At 41.8% G+C, this 26479-nt stretch overlaps 1 protein-coding gene across 1 annotated transcript in view; it reads right to left on the reverse strand.

Moving 5' to 3' along the window:
* The window catches only part of tjp1a (tight junction protein 1a), a 99961-nt gene that overhangs the window by 1012 nt on the left and 72470 nt on the right, over positions 1-26479 (reverse strand). The window contains 32 exon segments of the mRNA XM_085138242.1: positions 3460-3603; positions 5155-5375; positions 5461-5609; positions 5943-6202; positions 6320-6426; positions 6529-6705; positions 6824-6879; positions 6882-6920; positions 7048-7064; positions 7067-7088; positions 7091-7867; positions 9067-9315; positions 10318-10668; positions 10751-10851; positions 11460-11670; positions 11996-12078; positions 14184-14210; positions 15007-15102; positions 15478-15662; positions 16108-16327; positions 16425-16533; positions 17853-17926; positions 17929-18002; positions 18306-18411; positions 18955-19091; positions 22465-22600; positions 22910-23078; positions 23756-23859; positions 24079-24406; positions 24515-24617; positions 24755-24879; positions 25849-25905. Of these exon segments, the coding sequence (XP_084994368.1) occupies positions 3460-3603; positions 5155-5375; positions 5461-5609; positions 5943-6202; positions 6320-6426; positions 6529-6705; positions 6824-6879; positions 6882-6920; positions 7048-7064; positions 7067-7088; positions 7091-7867; positions 9067-9315; positions 10318-10668; positions 10751-10851; positions 11460-11670; positions 11996-12078; positions 14184-14210; positions 15007-15102; positions 15478-15662; positions 16108-16327; positions 16425-16533; positions 17853-17926; positions 17929-18002; positions 18306-18411; positions 18955-19091; positions 22465-22600; positions 22910-23078; positions 23756-23859; positions 24079-24406; positions 24515-24617; positions 24755-24879; positions 25849-25905 (5014 nt within the window).

Below are 26479 nucleotides of genomic sequence, written 5' to 3' on the forward strand. Positions count from 1 at the left end.
TAAACTTAGCCCAAAAAAAGTAGGAACATTTATTTGGTCGATAATTTCTTTGTTGTAACGATGCTTCTTGGCGTTAAACTCTTACACCATTGGAAAGCCGTTTTATTTCCCCTTAAATGTTGACTCGTTTATAAGGAAAATGCTTTTGTTGGTTGAGCAGCAGAGTTGAGTGGTGCAGTGTTGTCGTTTACTGTATTCTGAAGAAACAAGACATGTTGTCAATTAACAAACAGGGACCTCGGCAGCATGTGGAAGAACCTTAAATAGCCACGACAGCTTGGCTCTTCCTCCTCATGCTGGTCACCAAGTTGTGGTTGTGTTGGTCACAGAATAAGCCGTTTTGGCATCGGCAGAGAAGATCTGGCAACGCAGACACTCAACTCTGCTGCTCAACCCACATTTTCCTTTCAAATGTGGCACTAATCAAGAGAAAATAAACAGGCTTTCCAACGGTATAAAATTCAATGCCAAGAAGCATCGTTACAACAAAGAAATAATCGATCAAACACAAATTTCCGTACTTTTTGTGCCACGTTTAGCTGTCATGTCACATAGTAGAAATGAGATGTCAGGTGAGCACCGTGGAGCTTTCCAGGATGATGTGAAAACAGCTTTCTAGTGTCAAACTGCACATTAATCTCCATAGGGATGTTCTTACATCCAAAAGAAGCAGAAATGAGTAAAAACACATATTTTGTATAGAAGAAGGGGAGGGCTTAATCTAAAGACTCGGCGCCAGGGAAGAGATTAAAGCGAAGATAACCACGTCTTCTGCTCAGGTAAATTAAAAGCACCACTTATAACTCAGACGAAAGCCTTAATTGAAAGTTTGTTTACTGTGGTCAGGCTGTGGCTCTGAAGGTATAGCACGATGCAACTAATTCCCAGTGGTCAGACCAGCACTTACATGGCCACTCACTGTCACAGACGTGCGAGCTATAGTTCAAGCAGCTGTGCGTAAAGTGCTCTGAATAACAGCACCGACTGAGGCTCAGGTGTAGAGCTTATGTGTGCAGAGTCGACACCTGTTTGCCTTTTTTCTGAGAGCTGTTAACACGCCTCACCAACATTTTTCTTTCCTTTTTAGTCCAAACAGAACACAAAAACATTCATTTCGATGAACTCATTGGCCGCTTGTTGGCTCTGCACTCGAGCTGACTGCTTATGTGCTCGACATAAGCACAAAACAAGCTTTCAATTCTGTCCTTCTGTCATCACCATGTTCTTTCACACACGCTTCACAGAGCGCCTGTAGCTTAGACACTAATAAAGTCTGTCTGCAAGTAATTCTTGATGTTCATGATAATTGCAATACATTAAATTTTATCCTACGGAAGGCAGAGAGCCAAAATGCCGACCTTTAAAACTTCAAATAAAAAACTGCATTTGAGTTATGAGTTTCGGGCTTTCGCCTCCTTCCTTTGATGCCAGTATGTGACCTTACAAGAATAGCCGCCAACTTTCTTCCAATGTGGAAGTCACAAATCTCATATACAGTTGTCAGAAACTATTTTGTGGCGGCGTATGTATGATAAAGCAGTTTTTAAAAAAAATCCAGCGTTAAATTGCATAGAATAGAAAATATCAACTGAAAGTGACACCTGAGAGCAGAAATCTGACATTTTACTTACAGATGACAAAAAAAACCCCTGTCAAAACAGTCGATTAAGTTTCTGTTAATCAGTCATTTCACCCTCACCGTATCCTTAATAAACATATATTAACAAATACATTACAGTTGTATCCTAAAATGTGTGAAAGGAGGTCCCCGTTTTGTTTGTAATGAGCAAGAACTACAAACAAAACAGTCGCTTATCAAAGTACAGCATCGTAGCTTCATCACACTCTCTGGTCACTGATGGGATCAACCCTTCAAATATACTATGATGCCAAACTTCTGCTTTTTATTAGAAACAACAAACAAATTCTTCTACAGAGCAAAATTGCATCACACTGGCTGTAATGTAAGTATTTAAACAGAGCAGAGATAAAGGACGCAACAAGAAACAGAGACTTGCAAACGGGTGAAAAAATGAAAAAGAAAAAAAGAGAGAAGTACAAAGCAAAGTGCGAAGAAAACCACAGAAGGGTACAGGAGGAGGCCGGAGAGTGGCCTTGCTTTACAATAAGAGGATTACGACGCAGCCCGATAATCCGCCCACAATTCAGCAGGACAACAGAGTGAGCTGACATCTCATTCAGCCTTCCATGTCTCATCCTTAAAATGAGGCTAATTAACAGCTAATCCTGACCACTGCCAAAATGACCACTGTTTTTGAAGATGGGATATGGGAAGAACAGTATGAAGAAAAGGCTAATTTAGCTGCTTCCCTCGTATGTGTTCAGCTCTCATTTTTCTTTGTATACAGATGTTTAACCCGGGTTCGAACTCTGGGTCTTTCTTGGTTGCTTTTCTCAGTTACGTTATAGATTAAATGAAAACCAGTTTGAAGAGGTTTGTTTTTATTTGTCTACAGTACAGTATAAATATAGAATTTAGTATTCAGAAATAATCTCCTTTGTGGTTTTACTTGTACTTTGACACTGTAGTGTATATCCTGCTTTATATAACTCAAATATGAAAAGAAAAGGACCTGCAGCGACACATTTGAACTAAACTAAGTCCTGCGTCACACTGCAGGCCCTCTAATTCTGCAGTCTGCATATATTTAACTTGTAATTGTAGCTACATTTATTGGAGCTATGTAGCAGAGTGACACTAGCTATAAACTGATAAGAGTGCCGAACTCTTCCAGTAAGTCTGGAAGAATTCTTAGCATGAAAATTCAATTTCTCACCACCTGAAAGCTGCCTTCAAATAGGAACACTTTGAAAAACGAGAGCTAAATTTAGAAAGCTACAGCCTGACATCACAGCAACATGTCTCTGTGTTTTTTTAATTTTTATGCAGGATAATGACAGAAGTTATCGTTTATGACAGCGTCCTAGTTTCCAGAAGATCTGTGAAAGCTGTTTGTTCTTCAGGTGGATTGGGCGGCTATGTGAAAAATATGAATCTGAGCACAGAAGCATGCATTACAGAGTAATTACACCTGATGAAGTTCAATTATAGTGCGGCCAAGAATCCAGTGCATGCATGTTAAATGGAAAAGAAAAAATGACAGGAGCTTGTTAAGATGATTGAGAGGAAGCAAGAGGAAAATGCTGAAGTTTCAGCATGTGAAATGAATAAACCAGTGGTACAGTGTAAGGGACTGTGGGTTAGTCAGTAAAAATAAAGGAAATGAATCGACTTGAAGCCAGAATTTCCCCCTACATTGATTCTCAAACATCGTGTCATACATCATCTGGCTGATTCTCTTTGAGAGTTGGATGTTTGATAAAGAGAAGAATCAAAACTAGGGGTAAAAGCTGATTAAAAACAGTGACCCCAAAACCCTCAGTTTGTCACACAGCCAGCCCAAACGACCCCAGAAGAACAGAGAGAGCACAGCATACCCGACGAGGAGTCGGAGGATTTTAGAGCAAAAGACCAACCATCAGGGGTCATTGACGCACAGTGAGGTAAGCGTAGCTCCACAGGCTTCAGGAACTTTAGGCCGTGAGGTCCACACATCACCAGAGGGCTGAGCAGAGTCTCTCCTGCAAATACAAACACACAGCAGGGTTAAACATTCTGTCACAAACCCACACGGCTATAAAATGTCCTTTTAGCCTAAAGCTTTTGTTGGCTTTCGCTTCTAGGCATATGAGATTATTTGGATTGGGTTTCATGACAATCTATATAATAAAACAATTTATTGAATCATCATTTTGTTTTGAGATGAAACTGAACTAATAAATGCTCATTTACGTATTTCATCCACCCAACAGCCATTCAATCAATGCAACACCCAACAATAGCATCAAATACAGGATCAGAGTCTTTTAATGATCTGTGAATGCTGCGTTTGTGGCGATTCAAACAGGAAAGCTGCAGAGTGCCATCTGGTGGACAAACTGTGCACAATCAGCACTCATAATATGGTTGAAGGGGGTTTCTCCCATCTCTTCTTTACTTTAAGTAAATGCCAATACTGACAGATCGACAAAATAGTCACCAATTAATATCAACCTGCCAATAAATTGGTCAGACTCTAACAACGTGGATGATAATGACTGCAAACAAAGGGATAAAAATCTTGTGACAGTAGGGAAACCAGCTGTAGACATTTTCAGCAGTCTTCCTTTTTCACACGTAGCATCGGCAGAAAATTCTGGCTTTTATGTTATACTAGTTCTAATAACATATTTTATTCCTACTTCTTCATTTGCTTCTGAAACAGCACCAGCATCACTGCTTTTTTAAAACAAAACTGATATTATATTAATATTTGGCTCTGATTATTCTCTACCAGCTCCTGAGGGAATTATCTGTCTGCTTAGCTGCTGAATTCTTCTCCATGTTCACCACTAAGTCACCGTCTGCCAGCAGTTTGATGCTGAGCAGGTAGCGTGCAATGGGTTTTTAGAGATGGTTCACTAAAAACAGCTGCCTGCTGAGTGAAGTCTCACTGTAAACCTAAAAGCAGCTGCAGTTTCAGATTCTCTGAATGTGCATCAAACATGAACCATTCTACGCTGTCACATATTTCCACATAATCACTGGTCACACTGATCTAAGAATATAAAGTCTGCCTCTACCACCCAGTCCACCTGCAGAGCTTACATCCATTTCTGTCCAGATTCATATATAATAATGGAGTGAAGACCTTGAGGCAATTTAATAAAACTAAGGTATCTATTGATTTGTGTGGTTACAGTGAATTACTGTGTTACAAGGACTGATCTAAAGCTTCATTACATGTTGGAATGGGATCTTCTTAAGTTCAAAAAGCAGTGACAGACTCCAGAGGAATGAAAGTTTCACCTCTTCATGTTTTTTCATCAATGGGGAGGGCAATAAAGAACTACCCTACCATTCAATTCAATAAAAAACTGGACGGACTCATAAACAGCCTCACAGGGAGAGACAGAACAGACTGTTCTTTCAGAGGATACTCAGAATCATTCCTTTTGTTATGGCGTTGGTCAGTAAGATGGATATATGGCGGTACATATGGACAGCAGAAGAACAAAAAGCCTCCAAAACAAAAACAAAACAAAAAATAAATTTTGTTTTCTTTCTTCCTCCATTTTTTTTTAACATCTTACCTTTCTCCTTGTCGAGTGGCGGCAGAATGCTGTTGTCTCGACAGACCTTAAAGTAAATCTCTTGCTCCACGCCGTCGGGGATGGCACCCTGCGGGATAATGATGCTGACACCTGTCTCGATGGAGCTCAGAACGCCACCGTTAGAGTTGAAGATACCACGAGCCGTTGCCACCACAGTGTGACCTTCGTCTTCATCTTCATCATCCTCTAGGGCACTGGGGCTGGGAGACAAACGGCTTTAGTGTCACACTGTTATATTTAATAATAATCCTTTACCTTTAAATTTACTCAGACATAGCTTCCTACCTCACAGGGATGGCCTTGGGCATGGTGTTTACGTTGTTCTGCTGGTATTTGGATCGGGGGTCCGTTGTGCGTGTGAAAGTGTCCAGGCCACTGTCTTGGTCTGTGTTTATGGGGCTGTGGGGTACCTGAGGCTTTACCGGACTCGAGCTCTGTTACAGATGCAAGAGGTTTACATGAGACACTTTATTCATTTAAACATTTTAGAAATGTTAGCATATGCCACCAACATTTCAGAAAAAACCTGTTGGTTCATTAAATTTGAAAAGATTTTGAAAAACACTGGAACTTTTCTTTACGTTTTAAAAACTGTATTACCCTGTCATGATTTTAATGTGACACGAAGGCTGACAGCCAAGGTTACATTAAGAGCACCATCCGGTAATTTGACTTTGATTCAAACACACATTGATTTTAAAGCTTGCAACCTCCCCTGCACCATCATATATTTGACTCTGTGAGACCTCGGGCCAAAATCGGTTTACCTTGGGAGCACTCTCAGGCTTGTCATTGGACAGGAGGTTGTGGTTGAATTTAGGACTGTCGAACTTGCGCGAAAAAGGCTTGGCAGGAGGTGGGTAGGGCTTGGGCGCAAAGCGGGTTGTAGGTGGATGTGGGCAACCCCCAGTGCTAGTGACCGTCTTTGGAGGCTGTTCACTGGTGCCATTGACTGGAGACTTCTCAGGGAAACTCTTGTGAGGAAGAAAGTTGGTCTGGACCGTGTCCTCTCGAGCAGGAGGCTTGGCTGTAGAAGAGCAACGCAAAATCAGCCAAAAAAAGCTCTACAGTACAGTACACCAGTGCATTTTCCCCTTTGATCACAATCTTATATGAGATAAAATCCTGACTACAGTCATTTTACCATCAGGTGAGGGCTTGGGCAGCGTGGCTGGTGGCACAGCTGGTGTCACTTGGGGAACTGGTTCATATTTTTTCTCCAGTGGACTTGGTTTCTCCACTGAGTCCATCCTACATCACAAAATGAAAAGCATAAGTTAGATAGAAATATAAAAAACATTAAGGAAAAGAAAAAGACACAAATATGGAAATAAAAGGGAAAGTGAGAATCACCTGGGGAAGCTGTGGCTGGACTGTGCTTGTGGTTGGGGTTTATTGGAGCCAACCTGCAGTCTGTCAAAGTAAGACAACTGTTTCCTGTAGTAGTCCTCATCCTCATCAGGGTCATAATGGTTGGAGCGCACGATGTCATCGGATCCCTTTGACTGAGGCTTCTGAGGCTCTGGCCCTCTGCTGGTGTAACAACACAGTCCAGAAGGTAAAACACATGGCAGAAGTTAGAGCAAAGCAGATGAAAAGGAGTTTACAATACAGAGCCAAATTAAACTGAGACATTTTGAACAGCAACTATAGGCTTACCCTAAAGGTCTTCTCTTGATCCAGGTTGCTCAGAGAATTTGCTTTTAAGGGATTACTCCACCAGCTTTCAAGGGCAAATCTGCAGCCTGAAGCAGGAAAAGCAATGAATTTATCAAAGGATAAAACAAATGTTTTCTTCTTCTAAGCTGCCTAATTTCCTAAAAGTTGAAAGTAACTTGAAGAATTGGAAACTCGTTATCATGCCAGTTTTACCTTATTCCCAAATGAATCCCGGCATCTCTGGCTCGGTCCCACGGGACACAGAGCGTTTGTTCTCAAACATTTTGACCCTCGTCAGTACTGACTGAGGCCGCATGGCTGGATCTTCCTCCTGCTGCTCATCTCTTGCAGGTGCAGCTTTTGGAACATCAGCAGGTGAAGGTGAGGGAGTCTCGACTTTATTAAGGGTGGGGCTAGATTCAGAGTTCACAGGAGCAGGATCGTACTGCTGAGGTTTGTAGCCTTTCTGCTGCGATGCTGGTCCCTGGTTATAGGCCGGCCGCTGGGCAGCGGGTTCTGGTGAGCGGGCAGCTGAGGGGTATGTGCTCAGGTGAGAATTTGGGTCATAGTGCAATTCAGACGGCTGAGGGGGAGGCGGAAGATCATCGTAACGGACAGGTGCTGAAACTGTCGGTTTGCCGTAGCGAGGTCGTCCGTCAAATCCCTGCTGAGGTGGCGGCTCGTCGTAGCGCAGTGGAGGGGTGTAATGAGAGTCAGGGCCCTCGCCGTAAGGAGGACGGGGATCGTAGGCCTGGGTGTTGGCAGTAGAGAACGGCTGGTTGTAGGGGTTCCACGGTTGCTGGTCGTAGTGAGGCACGCTGTTGTCATAGCTCTCATAGTTACGGTACTTTGGTTCCTGGTAGCCAGCGCCGACACCACTGCTGCTGATGTCATACCGACTTGGTGGGTGGTCGTAATCTCTGTACGGCTGCTCGTCAGGGTGATAACCCTGCTGAGGGTTGTACGTCACAGGCTTCATGCCGTGACCACCTCTGCCTATGTTGTCTGTGCTGTACGGATCCTTCTGAAACATCTACCGAAGAAATACACAAAAAAAAAGGAGGTTAACAACGTCACAGGTTCCAACATATACTGCAAAGATGTGAATTATGTGAAATGGAAAACTGGACACACGCAGACTAAAGAAAAAACAAATCTGCAAAATGAATTGCAGAAGACGAAACGAGAAGGGAAAGACCTGAAATAGAAAGACTGAGAGGGAGGCGTTACTAGTCAGATAATATATTAGATTTAACAGAAATTGCAGCACAGCCAAATACTCCAGCTTAAAAAAAGATAATAAAAAAAATTGCAATGTACCACAGAAACATGAACAGAGTTTAAATAAAGAAAGAATAAAGTTTTTGAAATATGCAACAAAACAATGGGATTCATTTTTCTCACCTTCACTAAAAAAATGAAAATAAAATTACAAAATTAAGCACTTATAACGCTTAATTAAAACTCCTTTCACTAATTTGAAAAATTATTTCTGGTTACTTCAGGCATGACGTGCCAATCTATAGTAAACAAACGGGAACGAAAAAAATGTCACCCACTGTCTTGGTGCAGTCGCAAAACAACATAAACAGTATTTAAGGACCGAAGCACATACTCCTTTTACAGAAGCACATTTAAAAACCCTGACATTTAAGAAGTAACCATTAATTCTCCATCAACATCTAAACACTGTTTCTGTTAAAGGTTATCATGGCCAAATGTTTTGTCCTCATAGATACATGCGGGACAGGAGGAAGATAAAATTGCAGGAAAATGAATGGCTACTTTTACAAAGAAACAATCCATTCAGTCTGCACTGATAAACACAGCCCAAAGAGATCTGCTGCTATTGGTTAACAGAGGCAAACGCAATGTAGCCATGCAAAGAATATAAGCAACAGTCAGAGCTGCAGGATATCCACTGCTCTTCTACATGTAGGCCTATCAGCGCAGCCATCACACTTCAAGCCCACTGTTGTTTACCAGCATCTGCACACACACATTTGCACCCCCACACCACAATCACACACACACACATCTGTCTCTTCTGGGCAGCACTGTGGTCAACAGACATGCAGGGCAGAAGAAAAGAGAGGGAAGCGTGGCAGCAAGAGGAAGATAGGAGGACAGGCAGCAGTAGCAGCAGCACAGAAGTTCAGCCAGGTCAGACCGAGCTGAGCCGAGCCGAGCCGGGCCGGGTCACGGAGCATCCAGTGACGATCAGATGGATACCTTTGGTTCTGAACTGCCCAGTCCAGACTGTAGAGGTTCTGGCGAGATGCTCTGAGGTGCTACCTCAGGTGTGGGCCTTCTAAGTGAGCCAGCCTCTGGGATGGGGCTTGACTGGCTGTAGGGAGGTGCAGGAGACTCAGAGCTCAGAGCCCCTACAGTTTTTACAGTAACGTCGACAGCAGGGGGCATTGTCTCAGCCTTGGGCTCAGGCTGCTGGGAGATGCTAGGGACAGCAGCGGCCTCTGCTTTCTGTGAAGTGGTTCAAAAATGTTTAATAACATGCGCTGACACACTGTGGTGAAGTACAAGTGTTTCTACCTTCTCAGCCCCCCCCTACAGTGGTCTGCTCTTTGTTTACCCCTACAGTTTACATTGATACAAACAGCCTATCACTCGCCGCCGTATTTAACAGTAGCTACAGATCAACCAATAGCAAGTGAGGGTTAGGAATTAGCAGCAGGACAAGTTTTCAAGGTTAGGTGATACTAACTCGAGTTTAATTCTATGGTTACAATACAGTAAGTCGTTTTCTCCCTTTTCATGTTCATTAACACATCATGAGACGACAAATGCTTAGACTGTAATATCACAACTACCAATAGAGTAGTGATAAATACATTTCACAGGTACACTGGATTAACACTGGCATTTCCAACATGCACATAATACTTTCTGGTGTCATATTGTCACAGTCCCAATCATAGGTAGAACAAAGGCAGGAAGTGCACATAGGTGAATACTGATACAGACACTTAGACAGACAGAAGTGGGGTTTTTTGGTTCTTTTTTTCCCTCACTCAGTGACATTAGTAATAGTCACACTAATAAGACAGCTTGTGGTAATACAGAGTGCAAGAGTAATAGTAAAGGTATGAAGTCTTCTCCTCTTCAAATTAAAAAAAAACAAAAACAAAAACAAAAAAAAAAACACACGCCCACAAATATCAGTCAAACACACACATAGAGGCAAATAGGTAAATAAATACTATAATAAATAAAGATATATATTTCTTTATAGTTGCATATATATTATATGTGTATATATATATATATATATATATATATATATATATGTATCATAAATACCTGACCACAAAAGTTTTCACTTTCCCGTTGATATTGTTTTATAACAGTTAATAGATTAACTGCAAATACAAAAAAGTGACTTCAATAGCGCCTCCAGAAAACCCTTCTAACGCACACCGCGTCCTCCAGACAACAGGGGAGACGTACAGGTCTCAGAAACGCTACCTGCTGCGGCGCTGGTGCCTTGAAACCGGCTGGGTCGATGCGGTTCAGGGGGTCCGGCTGCACTGTGTGCGGGTAGCTGACATAGCCAGGGGGCTCTTGGATGACAGGCGGGTCCTCACGGACAGGCTCGGAGGACCGCGTGATGGCAGGCTCCGTGGGTGGACCCACGTCATCGTTCAGCGTTTCATCCAGCTCCTGGTCGGTGTAGGCTCCTCCCTCTGTATCCGTGTCCTCATAATCGGAGGTGTGGCGGCTGTCGGTGCTGTACATGGAATACTCACTGCCTGGCGCTGACAGGTAGGAAAGGCGGTCGTCATGGATGTCCAGGTCATCGTCGCCAATTCCATCAGCCTGTGAAATAAAGAATACAATGAGAAGGGGACTGAGATAAGAGAAATATCATCAATATCGTGTATGTGTGCGCATGGCTTACCTTGCCCTCTGAAACCCACACCAGCTGGTTCTGCTGCTGCTGGATTATTTCTTTCAGTGCTCCAAACCAACCATCGTTCATGCTGTTCAAGTTAATGGTTGCTGAAGGCAGAAAGAGGGAGGGCCAAAAATGAAACTCTCTCCACTCACACAATTATTTTAAAAAACAAATATACAAATATTGTATCACTTATTCCTAGAAATTAAGTTTTGCACGCTGGAGCAATATGACTCTGGACTAGAAACTAAACAACAGTCATTTTCTCCACTGGTGACCCAGTATGTATGCTGTTACAACAGATCAATAACCAGATAAACATCCTGATTTTAAAAAGAGGCACAGTTGCACGATAATGTTAAGAAAGATGATTTATGAGAAGAATGTGTGTTTAAGCCTGAATGGAAGCTGATGGCAATGCTCTCTCGGCCCGCTCGGTTTATCTTCAACAGATGCTCCTCAAACATGGTTAGAGCACATCCTCTGACAGGGAGACTGCACGCTGAGAAAGAGGCCTGGGGGCACACTTGTGAGGACTTTAACAGAACAGGGTCAGGCACAACAAGTGTGCTGTTGCGACAGCAGCCGGCACTGCAGCTCTCACTTGTCAACTGTGTGAAATTCGTCTTTGCTCCCTGTGAAATCTCCCACTTAAACCCTCCACCCCTCCCGCCCTGTGGATGAACCCTTTTATTCCTTCCACTGGACTCACTGGTGAAGAGGTGGTGGTTGTTCTTTCTTAACTTGAGGGCTCGATCATAAAGCTTTCTTGCGCTCTTCCTAGACTCGGGGCAGAGTCGTGTCCTCATGTTCTTGATGCCCTGCTTGGTGTCTGGGTTGAGAAACACCACAATTGGATACCACTGAGCGTAGTTCAGTCGGTCCACTGCATTCGGGGTTATATCCAGCACCGCATGCTTGTCCTTCAGGTACAGACAAAAAATAAAAACAAAAAACACGCTTTATTAATGTGATTATTTGCCATTTAAGGACTGAGTCTCCATAAAGTAGAATTTTGTGAACCATCTTTTCCACTGTTCACATACAGGCAATCTTGAGTTTAGCACATTACTTTGGGTAATGTATAATTTCCTTGAGTGAACACCAGGTGGCAGCAGTGAGCTGCACATGTTATTGGCTTTCCTTTCAACGTTTTTAAAAATCACCAAATGGGCCACAAATACATTTTCTATCCACAATCCTCCATAATTTCAAATCAGTACAAGTGTATATTTCATTTCAACTCACTCGATCAATGATCTGCTTAATTGTGTGCAGGCGGATGATGCCAGAGCTCTTCTGGTCTGTTCCTGCATCCCTGGGTTCACTCTCTTTGGAAGACAAACGGACAGAGTCACTGCATCACATCAACAAAAGAGAACGACAACAAGAAACACAGGCTGTGCCCCAATTAGACATCTTTGTAGCGTGCAGTTGTCGACTCCCATAAATAGAGCAGTTAAATAGGGAATGACGATCTTCGTACAGGAGAGGACAAGTGTACGTTTATACAAACAGCTACATAATAAAACACAAAATGAGGACAGCAGCCAACTCATGCAACGGTCATTACGGATTTTTGGGGAGGTTCGGGGAATGAAATCCAGCGTTAAAATGTGTGTGTGCAAGTGCATGTAGCAGTTTAAAACATGGTGCAGGAAATGTGTTACGTGAGGAACACTGACATTAAATAAGCACATACAATAGCAGGAGGGTCATTTGGGATTAATGAGACTGAGGTGCCATTGTAAGCCTAGAGGATTTAAGCAAGGATGTGAAGAGAGGTTTATAATTTAAACAAAGACAAGCAATTGCTTCCTGCCTAGAAATGCATAGAAAGGCTCAGAACAGGGCAGTCAGCTCACCACAGGAGGCTTAATAGATAGCAAGGCCTCAAATACATCATAGAGCCCCATCTAGTAGCATCTAAGCTCTGCAATCACTGGCTGTAACTATCAAAAGGGTTTTTTATTAAAGGGCAAATAAACATAGCCATTCATGCACAGGTTCAAGCATATGCAGCGATGTTAAAAGTAAATGCTAAATCAATAGTTCTTTTTCTGCCATTCTAAAAAGGCCAGTAAGTGAGACATCTATCCATTTTCAGTCACTAAATAAATCTGTTATTAAATCTGCAATGGGCGCATGCAGAGAAACAAGACACTGACACTAGCTGTCAAAAGAACCACAAATGTATTGAAAACCTTCTTTGCACCACCAGTAAATTATGACAGTATTTTACATTTTCCTGCTTTTGATCGTCCACTTACTTGAATCCAATAATAAAGCCAACGGCCTAAAAATAAACCTTAAAACCTGAGCAGTTTTCCTAATTGGCACTTCCATTTAAAAGCTTTTTGCCCATATTCAACAAGAGTGTTTGTACCTGAAAAAAAAAGCTCAGACTTTAGACTGCTCTAAATACTCCAGTTCTTTTTTTAATACTCTTGTTTCTGTATGTCAGTGAGAGAGGATATCCTCTCACTGACATGGCCATTTCAGGCACACAGCTCTGGCTGATGATGAACTGAGGGGCTCCACCAAGACACGCCGTGTAATAAAGAAGGAACTGTGAATCATGCAGAGCTACTTTGTTGGAGTCCAAGAAAAAGAAATATGTAGCTGGGAACAAGCATAGTAGGTCCACTTTGATTCTGTGTTTATGAGCCTCACTTTAAACAGTCACTGTGGTGTAATTAATGGGCAAAAAGTGGGTGATGAAAGTACAAATATGCTTAGTCAAGTAAATGACTGATCTTCATTCATACCTTTTACGATCATCAATACTATTATGGTTATCGTTACTATGATTATTATCAGTATTTGCACATGAGGTTGTCAATGTGTTTTCAATGTGTCTCCACTGCATGTTAAACTGCACGGCTCGTCATGCAGCCTTGCTGTTGTCATTCAACATAAAACCTGCATTTAGACGGAGAATAGCACTCGATTTAATTCGAACAAAAAAAAAATTGTGTGCAGGAAGCACGCTTTTTGTCATTCATTTGCACATGCTAATTTCTTCTGCAACTTAGGACAAGAGAAGCTATCACGATGACACACAGGATCAGAGACGTCAATTGTGCAGACTCTATAACAGCAAAAAGTTTATTCTCCACGTTTTAATTAAACAGAGACATGCACTACAAAGCTGCGAGTCAGTACAACATAATATTTCTTTTGTCTCGAGTCTCATGTGTCAAGTTTTGCAAGATTGTGCGTCACAGGCCGAAATGTAATAATAGGAGAGTTACTCCCATATGTGATGACAAAAGAAAATTAAATAAAGTGCTATTCCCTAATATGCATAAACCAGGCAATAGCTCTTTAAACATCTACAGAATAGGGAACTAGCCACCAAACACTAGTTTATAGATTATCTGCCATTCACTCAATTAAATAAAAGAAACAAAACTTGATGCACCAAGTCACATACTTTCCCCTCCTTGTTGCTGATGTGTTTCTGAAAAGAAAATACAGTTACACAAACATCACTGAGTTGTGCAAATGAACATCAACGACTGGAAACAGTTGTGTGGATGTGTCTACTGAACGTGTGTTTGGGTACACTGGCGCATGTGCGGCTCTGCACTTCAGGTAATTGAATTTCAAAACCGAGTATTCAAATGAAAACCGCACATTAAAAGATGCTCGAAATTTCTACAAGTGAGAGGAGGTGGATGACGAGTGTTTAGCTCTGCTTGGAGCATCAAAGAGCGAAAGATAAACAGAGGAAATGGAAGACTGAAAGAGTGACAGGGGAAATAAACACAGCTTGACAAACCTGACTAACAGGCTTATTAAAAGAACAGGAAGTAGGTAGTAATAGGAGGAGGAGGTCATCAAGTAAAAAACAAATTCACTGGGCAAATGTTTTGTAAAGAAATCCAAACTGCGCCCTGTGAATAACGACTATTTTAATCCCCAACTTCTGATAATTATGTAAAATTAATTAAATTAAAACACAAAAGGGCTAAAAACGTTATCATAAACAACATTTTTATATATCCTTAGGACCTTTAGGATCCTTAAGGACCTTATTTATCTAAATAAGCAGTGTGGATTTTTAAAGATGTCGCATACATAATAAGAACACAACAGTGACTTTAACATCTACTCGCTACTAATCATTCCTGTGAGAACTGCATGCTGAGATTTAAGCAGCTTTCAGCTTTGGCGTGTGTGATGGGTGATTACGGTCTCGATAAAACGGACAGAGAAACATGAGATATTAGACATGAGGGTACTTTGTTACTTACTGGCTAGCTCAAACACTTCGGGCGCCTCCCTGGCCAGTTTCTCTCGGGCCACGTCTGCGATCGGCCCAAAGATAACCACAGGTCTCAGGAACCCAGCTGTATCACAACAACATCACGTGTGTGTTACACATATCACATCACAGTCAGTTCTTGTAGACGTGTTCAATACATTTGGTGTAAAACCACACAGATTCAAGACCTTACATGGCCAGAGGAGAAAAGTGAAGCTACACCGTTAGTGCACTGACATAACTGGTACACGCCAAACTATCCAAGCTTTGCTTATACACATAAGCCTACCTTTGTTTTGTGTATATGTATTTTTCAGTGTTTACAAAGCAAATCCTAGTTAGCGCTACCTCACAAACCTAAAAATGTCTTAGTCCTCTAGTAAAGTATAGAAGAAAGCATAATAAGGATGAAAGCCTCCCATTTTATTGCTGTAACTGCCTTTGGCTTCTGTACTCTTACCTTCCCTCAGCACCACCCTCTCGTAGGCAGGGAACTTGGTCTGAACAGGCTGGGCTGACAGGTCCTCCCTGCTTTTCCGCAAATTCCTCTTGGAACTCCGCAGCCCTCTGAACCTCCAGAAGTCAGCTCTGTCACCCCCAGGCGTTTTAGGAAGGGTGTACTGCACACTGGATAGCTGCTCGGCTCTGGAAAGGGAAGAAAAGGTGTAAAAGTGTAAAACTTTACACTGACCGGAGAGACAAGTCACGGTAACGTACTCCTACTGTAACTGCAACAATAATGTAGAGCACTAAATGCTAACTGGTTATCCAGTTATGATGGTCTTTATGGATTTGCCATCACATTAGAAGTTAAGCTGGCCGTTGTCTGTGTCATTAAAAGCCCTGTTTGTACAGCTGACCAACCATCTGAGTTAAGCTGAACAAGTCAGCAGGCCCAAGTCATCATTGGTGTGGCTGATATGATAATTTAATCATAAATTGTGATAAATGTGTGAAATACAGTAGATCATAAAATTAATTCTTCAGATTTATATTGCTTTAATTCCTCTACCTGCATTGTTAGCCCACTCATCAAATGCCAGAACCAACTGTACAGGTAGTAATATGTGTGCCATGAAACATCTTTTACCTATTCTTGTTGGGGATTATGCCTCTTTCCACTTCCTGGTGGTTCTTGCCGATACGGATAGCGAGCCAGGAGCCTAATTTGCCGTTATAGAGTGTGTCTACCACACGGAAAACCTCTCCCTTGTTAAAGCTCAGCCCATATGGTGACTCTTTTTCATATTCAAAATGCGTTCGAATATAGAATGAGTCACCCACATCAGATTCCACTATCCTTCGATACACTGAAGCCAAAGCAGATAATAACAGAGAGGATTAGTTTTGACGTACAATCTTTCATGTTTACACTACAAAACGTTACTCGACGCAGTCATCCCTCACCATCCTTTTTCTTCTGAGCCAGAATAGTAACGTCATCTCCTTTTGGAAGATCAAGCAGAAAAAGCACAGCCTCTTCCCGGATGATGTTAGCAAAGTCCACGTTGTTCACCTGCAGAGGCAGAAGAAATGAACTTACTGAAGGACAAACAGCACAAGCCAACTCAAGGCTAATATTATTTTTAATAATGGCTGTTAAACGCTTACAAGAGCTGCTGAAAGCTACTGGATTTAAGTTTACTTGGCTACACAGTTGCCTCAGCAACTTTATTTGTTGACCAGAACTCATCTGATTTCTTAGGGGATAAAAAGAAACAGAAGAAAATAAAGCATTCCCCTTTTAACCGAGCAGCCACCCCCTCTTCTCCTGCTGCTGCCCTTAAAACAATAACTACTGTTTATTGACTCTGCTTGAGGGGCAGCAGGGGAACCAGAAACACATGGACTGAGTCACTGAACCACAGAAAGACACCTTTATTCTTCTCAGAAACAGAAGGGCTTGACGTCTTTATCTCCAGCTAGCACACCATGACCGAGGGGAAACCACCAAAGATTGGAAACAATGTCCTGGAAGTCTCTAAGATCTGTTTGTACAGCAGGGAGAACACAGGCACAAAGGAGGTCTACAGTGTAGAGTGGGAGGAATAGAAGACACTGTTTGTTCATTAAGAGAAGAAGATAGCATAATGATTTAATAGATAAACAGTTTCTAAATGTTAGTCTCAATTCCCCCCAGCTTGTGCTAAATTGACAAGTTAAACTGTGTGGCTTCACAGCAGGTGTCTTGCTGCTGTATAAACATGTCAGAATAAATCCAACTCTGACATCAAGAGGGTTTCCATCATCTCATCCACAATGTTACTCTAGTGTTCAGTGAAACAGGCAGTCGACTGTCCCGAGGTCAGAATGCGAGAACGACCCCTATTGTGTCTTCACATTGGAAACAAGGGGAGTTTTGATATGAAGCAGGGCCTAAGAATGACTCACTGGCTGATGGGTACATTGTACTGTATTCCCAAGGTCTCTCTGTGCAAAAGCAAATCTATTGTGGCCACGGATTACATCGTTTTGCTACATATTATCTAAGTTAGTGTTAGCCGCTATGGCTTGCCTATTTTAACAACACCAGATGTTCTTTTCACTCTCGAACATGTGACGTGACAAAAATAGTGACAGTTAGGACAAAAATATGAATGAAAAGAATATTTTATAATCATCTTACAAGCTACGTAATACCAAGACCGTACAGGGCAGTTACATGTCATGAAATGAAGAGATCTGTCTAATCTTTATCTTTTTTTCCTTTTGAACCAGTCAACTGCAGCAACACATTCTTGCATCAGAAATCTGGTACAGTGCATAGACAAAATGTCAGGTTTCTTAAGCAAAAAAAAAAAAATAGGGTTCTCCTAATTTATCAACACATCTTACCCTGAGAATCTGGTCTCCCTCTTCCAGCCCCTCCTTGGCTGCGGGGCTGTCTTCCAAAACTCCTGCCACAAAATTCCCACATCGTTTCCGCCTGCTAACCTCAGACCGACACTCTCTCCCTTCTTGAACTTGACCAGCTTCATACTTGGTCTGCGGGAAAACACAGGTGGACAGACAGAGTTAAGTAAAAAGATCAGCAATCATTCTAAGAGACACACAAAAAAAACACGGCCAGTTATTCAAGCAAATATGACAGGTTATAACAAAAGAGCCAAAGCAGAGTTTCTGCCTGAATCAGAACTACAATTTGAACAAGTGGCACAAAGCTTTATTCAGGTTTTGTTTTTTTAATACTTTTTTTTTTTTTTTAAAGGACTCTCATACACTTGTAATATTTTATCTACAGAGTATATACTGCACTCAATTTGGAAACACCACATCAAGAATATTTACCTGAGAATGCTGTCATCGTGTGCAGCACTGGGCACAGGGGCATCAGAAGGGCTGACAGGCAGGTCCACGTCAGGCTGACCAGGCTGTGCATAAACTGGCTTTGGTTCTGGCATAAACACAAACACACTGTATGAATGAGACGGCTGTTTATATATTACATGTTACTTTTTGCCCAAACTGTCACGGTTACTTTAATACGTTGAGCAGTAGTTGTGTTCAATTTGATGACCCCCTATGAGCAACCACATGGTGATGACAGAAGGAGGGAAAACCTCCCTTTTAACAGGAAGGAAGAAATCTCAGACAGATGCCCGAACCTGGTTCTATCTGCTGTGATGGGGAAGAGAGGAACAAAGTAGACATATAATTCTGTGTGTGCCCTTCGTGTTGACGTTCTGCAGAACAACCCCTCCTATTTATGCTAAGGGCGGCACTTGACATGTTTCATATGATGTGCCATGGCAGCAGTCTGTTTTCAGCTTCAGTTAATATCTGTCTGCCTTAAGACTTAAACTGTACTTCACTGCGTTAAAGGTTCCAAAAGAGAGAACTATATAAGGTGGTGAAAGACACAAACACGAGAGAACACACTACTAACGCTAACGATAATGATGGTGGTGATAATGATGAAGATGTCAGGCTTTTTTACCAGGCAGTGGGGGTAACTGTTTGTCATCTTTGGAGCTGGCTTGGTCACTGGCCTGTGACAGGACATCATCAGAGTTTTTGACTGGTGTGGACATGGACCCCGGTTTGGATATGCGATCCTCATCTCGACTTCGATGGCTGAAATGAAAAAATAAATAAATAAATAATTATAATAAAAATGTGAATTTAGTACTCATGGACAATTAAAACTATAAGCAGGAGAATTTAAAGGCAGCAGTTTTGACATGTTAACGAATTTCTTAAATTACAGTCACATTGTGTTTTTTTTCCCCCAAGTGTGTTTAAGAATGACTTCATGTTTTGACTGGTGGTAGTTTCATCCTGTGCTGACATTACCAGGAAGAGACACACACACACACACACACACACACACACACACACACACACACACACACACACACACACACACACACACACACACACACACACACACACACACACTAAATGAACCTAGAAGGAAATAGCATGAACAGTAGATTACGTCATAAGGACACGTGGACAAAAGTATTTAATGAATAGACAATAAGCAATTAAAACAAGGATGTGTGGCTCTGTCAAAAAGATCCTGCACATCTGCTAGTGATTCAAAGTTGTGCGTTCTTTGCAGTGGAGCATTTTCTTTCTTCCTTTTTCCACATTGTGTGGTCTATGCAGTACGTAGGTGGCGAACCAGATTCCAAGAATATAAATTCACACTTTATAGACAACACAGGCAGGCACGAAGAGAAAACCGACTGAAGCTCCCAGTGTAAACTCTTTAGTTGGGATACGTTTCAGTCCCAGTTCCTGTTTAACCTGGGTAAAATAAATAAGGGAAAACTGTGTGTGTGTGCAAGTCTAGCAAGTCATGTCCAAGAGGGTAGAAAGGCCTCTGCTGCTTAAAAACAATGGTTGAATTCCAATCTGATCACATGACTGACTGCTGGCTCAGTACTTGAGCTGTATTCAGAAGCTTTTGTACAAGAACATGAAGGTGCAGGCTGCACCGGCAGCTCAGACTACACAGCTCTGCTGATTCCTGCCCTTTCAGTTTAGCACTCATAGTACAAACCCCCCACAAAACAATAAAAGAAAATGCACACTGTAGTCATTAATGCGCATACAACAATGAGGCATGCACATCCATACACACACAAATGACTGATGCATAAAGTAAGTGCAGCATGCGGCACTTATTTGCAATAGTTTCCACCACAGTTTTCTAGTCCCACAAATTTGTCTAGCAGTTGTCACGACAATTCAGTATCACGAATGTACTCCTTCAGTGCAATTAAATCTCCCCGAGGATAAATAACATAACTGTAATTGGAGAAAGAGAAACACGGAGTGCATTTAATGAATGGATGAATGAAGAGTGTGAGAAGAAGGAGGAAAATAAAAGAGACAAACTGAGCAAGAGCAAAGGACAGAGAGGGAGAGAGAGAGTGGAGTGGCCTAAATCTCTGCTGCTCCTTGCCGCAGAATGGTGCTAAAAAAGGCATCACACTGACAAACACCATTTGACAGAACCCTCTGTTCAACCCCCTCACTTACACATTTTATAGTATGGGTACAGGCAAAATAACAGCAAGGAAGGCAGATGCAGAAAAAGTGAAGAAACAGGAAAGAAGTGGCTGCACAGGCAGACTGAACAACAATCCCTTTATCTATAACTAACAAGCCTCAGAATATTTGCAGAAAGAAAAAGAAATTCACTCAGAAACACTGACTAGATACATTTCAGAAAAACAAAGTATGCCCAAAAACTAGAAATCAAATAATCATGCACAACAATAAAAAAGACCTGCAAAATATTTTAAGAAGAAAACAATAATTACTCACACATGTGCATCTGCAAGTTCAACCATTATCAATTAAAGGATTTGATCTTAATTCCTTGACAGTCAACACTGGGAGCCCTTTGCCTGTGCACAACCTTTACTCGAGCTCACAGAGAGACGCTTAATGAAGGGCTGTTTTTTGATGATCTGTTGGACACACAAAGCCTGGACCAGCGTTGTGTCCTAGAGAAAACAATGCCTGCGCTGCACGCCAATCAGGTTCAACAAACCATCTCGTCTGGGCCAAAGCACTGTGGGAAGTATGTCAAATTCCTTTCACCGCTCCTAAAAACATTCCCTTACATCACCATGTGGTGACAGTCAGACTCACTCACTTGATAAATCACAGCCACATGAGAAGCAGGTGAAACTCCTCCTTATCTCCATGCTTATCAGATTCACCCGTTATGCAAACGGATGCATGAAAAATATAATGTGTGTCTTTGACTTTGACATACAACATTTTGTGCGTATATACTCTGATAACAGAGGGATAAGAGTTCAAAACACAACATGTGGAAGAGTGTGGTCAAAGCAAAGGCGAACCTGCACTCATCCTGATGCAGGGTCACTCAGTCTGGCACAGACACCAGACAGTTACACAAGCAAGAGCATCAGGAACACCTTGCGAACCTCTCAACAACCATCTCAATAAGGCAAGTTTTTATTGGCCTGGGTTTTTTTGTTTTGTTTTTTTACCCCATTGAGATTTGAGGAATTCACCCTTTTTTATTTGCCCTCATATGGCACAAAGATCATCTCAAAAGATGAAGTTAATTAGCATAGAATGTAACAATGACAAGAACCCCTAGTCTAACTAGCTACAAATACGGTCTCTGTAGCATTTTTAGTTTGTATCTCAGCCCACTGTATCTGCAACCAAAGGCCATGCAAGAATAACAAAAAGGAGTTTTGATATGAAACAGTAGTTCAGTCTGGAACAAGCGCTGGAGGGCCCTGATTCAACACCCCTACTTCACAGTTAGACTTTGACTGCGGACCACATTAACAAACCAGTAACGTGTTCTCATTGCAAAATGGATCTCTTTCTTAACATTACCATTCCTGTTTCACCACCCATTCCTGTTTAATTAACTGGATTAAAGTCTTGAAAAGCTAATTACCTCATCCCACTCAATGCCCAAGTTCCACACCCACTGAGAGTGTTATGTGTTAGCCATCTTTATCCACCCATATTGAAAGATGCAACAGGCAGTAAGAGAAAGTAAGACAAACAGACAGTAAAGTGATAAAAAGAACATATAATGTGTGCAAATCGTTTTTATTAATTGGACTATAATCATTAAAAGTGTGTGTTATTATTCATATATACTCCACTTTAAAGGTTCAATGGTGAGGCTACTTAAAAGAGTTATTTCAGCAAGGTTCAAAATCAGGGTTGTGTTTAATATTAAACAGTCTAGTATACTTTAAAAGCAAGGCATTAATCTGCCAGCAGATCAATCCCTACTTCCTTCCTCAGCTCTTTCCCAGAGAAATCCATTACTGGAAATTATTGATGGTTTCAGAGGGACTGTGATGGTTTATGTATGTTATGTCTTGAGCAAGATATATGAGGTCGAAGAGGGTGGGTGACAGTGTGCCTTGTAACCAGAATAGTTGTCAGAGGTGTGTGTGTGTCCGTGTGTGTGTGTGTGTGTGTGTCCTACCTGCCATTGCTGATCTGCCGTGGTGAGTGGCGGAGATGCTCGGATGTTTCAACCCTGTCAGGCGAACGGGATCGACTTCCTCTCCCATGGGATCGATTGGAATGATCGGATGTCAATGAATGTATCTCTGAAATGTCTGTGAAAGATGAGTTGAAGTATGTATTACCGTTTTATCAACAAACATAAAAATTAAATAAATCGACATTTGAGATTTGGAACAACAATAAAAACATGTTATTTTAGTTAAGAGTGGAATGATCTGCGAGGATCAGTTCTGTTTCTCATTGTAGTTTTAGAGATGTTTTGAAATGCGCTCTATAAATAAACCCGTCTTCTTGACATCGCAGTCATTAAAATAAATCACATCTCTTGGAAAAAACACCGTCACACAAGTTGTGTAATCAAATGTTAGCTGCAATCCACCAGTACGCGTTTGTTGTCTCACCATCTCTGTCTGAGTTATTGGCTGATGGGATGCTGTCGTCAAGGTCAGGAATATTGAGCAGCGTGGCCCGCTCGTCTCTCTGCACTACCATCTTCAGCTTGCCCTTTGACCTCTCAATCAACTTCTTGGCATCTATCAGTGATAGGTTCTCTGTAACTGTGCCGTTAATCTGCCAGAGGAAGAGGAACAAGTCAGCACAAGAGGTAAACATACATAATATCCTCTTTACAGTTTTTCTGTGGAGCCTACAGTGTGCTGTGATAACAAACTAATGAGAGTAAAAGTTCGGAGCACAGCCTATAAGAAGAAGAAGAGGAAGCTATAAATATATTTAATGTGTTTATAATACACAGAGGGTGCGGTCATAAGCACAGAGAGTGAAAATAAGCCAAGACTACGCATATTAAAGCAAAACTATTCTATATATACACATTATTTTATGTAATACTTTGTCCTGTGATCAGGTTTCAACTAGAAAATGATTCAACTTCTCTTCAGTAAAACTGAAACATTAAACTGAATTTCAACAGGCATTTGTTTGGGAAGAAGGGGGATTTATCTATTCAAAGTCTGAATGAATAGGGAAAAAAATTAAAGGAATAATGCAATGTGTTGTATTTCTGCTGGTGAGTCTGAATAGTAATGAACTGTGACCTCATTCTGAAAGCCACTTTCAGCAGATCGCCAACTACAAGGGCACAATTGTAAGAACTTCAAGTAAAAAGGGCGTCTGATAAACGCTTGACTCTACTACTGTTAAATGAGATTACATTTTTTGACCAGTTGATTTCCCAGTTATTGTGCTTTAACCACTTTGAAAACAAATACACTCGTCTTTCCTCTCACCTTCAGTACAACATCTCCCTCCTGAATGTTTCCATCTCTGGCTGCAAGGCTCTCCGGAGAGATGTCCTTCACAAAGATATGGCTGGCCAGCCGCAGTCCATATTCTGTTTTCAAGGGTGATTAAGCATAACAAAGTTACACTACAAGGCAGTTACCGATCACTTGGTTCAAATAAAGTTAGCAGGTAATTAAAAATGTAATCGACCTTACTGCGAATATCAGTAAATGAGAAACTTGCGCATTCAGTAATTTGACTTTTATGTAAATTGGATGGATTCACAAAACAAGCAGTCACTCTTTTTGATTGGTGACACATTACCCACCTTCGTTTTTGCGGGACTTGACAAGAGTGACCTTGGAGGGCCTGGGTGGAGCAGAAGAGGCTTGTGATCGGCGATCAGAGCGTGGTGAGATGCTTCTCTCCCGTGAGGCACTGTGATCCCGCCTCCCGCTGCTGCTACGCTCCCGATCGTGACGCCTGCCAGTGCCCGTGCCTCCGCTTGCACCTGCATAGGCACTTTGTCCACCGCGTCCACTGCGGTGATCGTAAGCATCGGCCTCATCGCTGTCCTCCTCCTCGTGCTCAGACATCGTCTCCCTGTCCCCGTGCCGTGACGCTGGGATTTGTACTTTCCTTTTTCTGCGAATAGTCTTGAACGAGAGAACATTTACGATGTTAAAAGCCTGTTAGTCCCTAGCTCTCTGACCATGAAGTACTTAGCCCCGACTCGTGCTATATATTTATAGCGTTGTACTTACTATCTTTGCATTTTTGCCACTCTTTCGAAGTTGTTGAACAGCATAGGCATGCTCTACATTGTCCATAGAGACTGCATTGACCATTACTACTCGATCATTTTCTCTGAAAAAATTAATAAACAGAAAATAATTAACAGTGCAGAAAAATGAGTCGGCATTACGTATATTAGGGCAGCTTACGTGTAATGCTGCTTAAAATATTACTGCCAATGAAATAAAGGAAATACAGTCAACACTTACTGTAGCAGACCCTCTGCAGGACCTCCTTTCAGCACATCCGATATTACAATAGATGTTTCACCACTCTGGAAATGAGGGTTGTCTCGCCCACCCGAGATGGCAATGCCAAACCCAAATCCTGGGGCCTATACAAAGACAAATATACACCACAGCTGACTAATAAGACAAATGGTAAATGCATTGTAACTGTAATGCTGTAAACATCTGACAACTTAGGTAAGGTTGTGCAATGTTGATCAAACTGGCAAAGGAGAAAAGCTGGGTTAGTATTGTTCTGATCTGCTAACAACCGAACTTCAGACAATTATCTGCAAAAACTGTAGCATAGAGCTCTGTTCCTGTCTTCACATCAACAGATCTTGATATGTGATGCAAACAGCTAATCTTACAACCACAACAATACAGGAGAGCTGCAAAGCTGAGAACCACAGATTGCACTGGGCCACTCCTTCAGTCTCAATAAAGCCACCACTAATTAGATTACAGCAAGCAGGGCAGTCTAGACAGGTGCTCAAGACAATCTCACGACACAACAGTATCAACTAACAAGAGTTTCAGGTCTCAAAGCAAAGTACATTCAGACATTAAGCCTACAGAGAGTACACTCTTCTATCTCTTTGATAGCTTGACAGTTAGCCTGACGATGTGAATTGCACCAGAGTGGCGAGTCAGTGATTCATCAATCTGACAATAGCTGCAGAGGTTAGGTGGTGCAATTGAGCATAATTACAGGACAAAAAGCACATACAAAAAGGCTCTCTAGTGCTGTGTTAAAAGAAGAGCATATCGCCAGCAGGAAGGAAGTGAAATGAAGTAGCGAGGAAGTGGATGCTGATTTTTGTCTTCCTTTGCTTTGTTTCCTGCCATCTGGATTCCTTGACTATTGTTTCACTACCGCACATCCTGCAGCTACAGCTGGGCGACTCAGCAGAGAGAAACAGACATGGACATGCAGAGGACAGAAAGCAGCAGGGAGGGAAAAGTGAAAAACACAGAAGACATATTACAGGATCTGGGTGTCAGAGACAGGCAGAGAGGGAGAGTGACAAAAGAGGACAAAGGGAAGAGTGGATTAAAGAACTGTAAACACTTACCCTGTGAAGGGTAACTGTGTGCTGTTCCCATATGACGGTTTCCTCCATCGCCGCACTCTGCAAAGCAAGAGATGAGAGAGAAAGGATCAGTCCTGCAGTTTTTTAGTGAGTTACATGTGTACACTCAAATGCAATTTGATAAATTAAAAACAAACACATTTCTATAAATCCCTGGCTACTGTGAAAGCATCTTTGGGGGGGGAAAAAACAGCAAACCTCAAACTGACCCTGACGCATCCATCAATGCACGAGTTTGTGTAAAACAGATAAAAACTCCATGAAAATGTGTGCAAATGGGTGAATGTGGCCTATAGTGTAAAAGCCCTTTGACTGATCAGCAAACACGCACAATACCAAACAAAAAGACCTTTTATTACTTCAGTTTAACACACGAAAAAGTGATCAGTCTTAAGTATGCACATCATCATCTATGTGGCTTCATTTAGATTTCTGACATTATCTCACTCAGCTAAACTAATGACAACATCTAATGGGTTTTAAATATGTAACTTTACAGGGCTAAACTGCAGCTACAAATAACATTTCCATATTCTGTTCCCTTTCAGTAGACGGCGTGGTTGTTTGGTTACCAGCAAGGTAACCTCTCTTGCTTATTTGCATGACTACGTCC

This window comes from Neolamprologus multifasciatus, chromosome 1 (assembly GCF_963576455.1).
Source record: "Neolamprologus multifasciatus chromosome 1, fNeoMul1.2, whole genome shotgun sequence".
In the NCBI taxonomy this organism is placed as follows: domain Eukaryota; kingdom Metazoa; phylum Chordata; class Actinopteri; order Cichliformes; family Cichlidae; genus Neolamprologus; species Neolamprologus multifasciatus.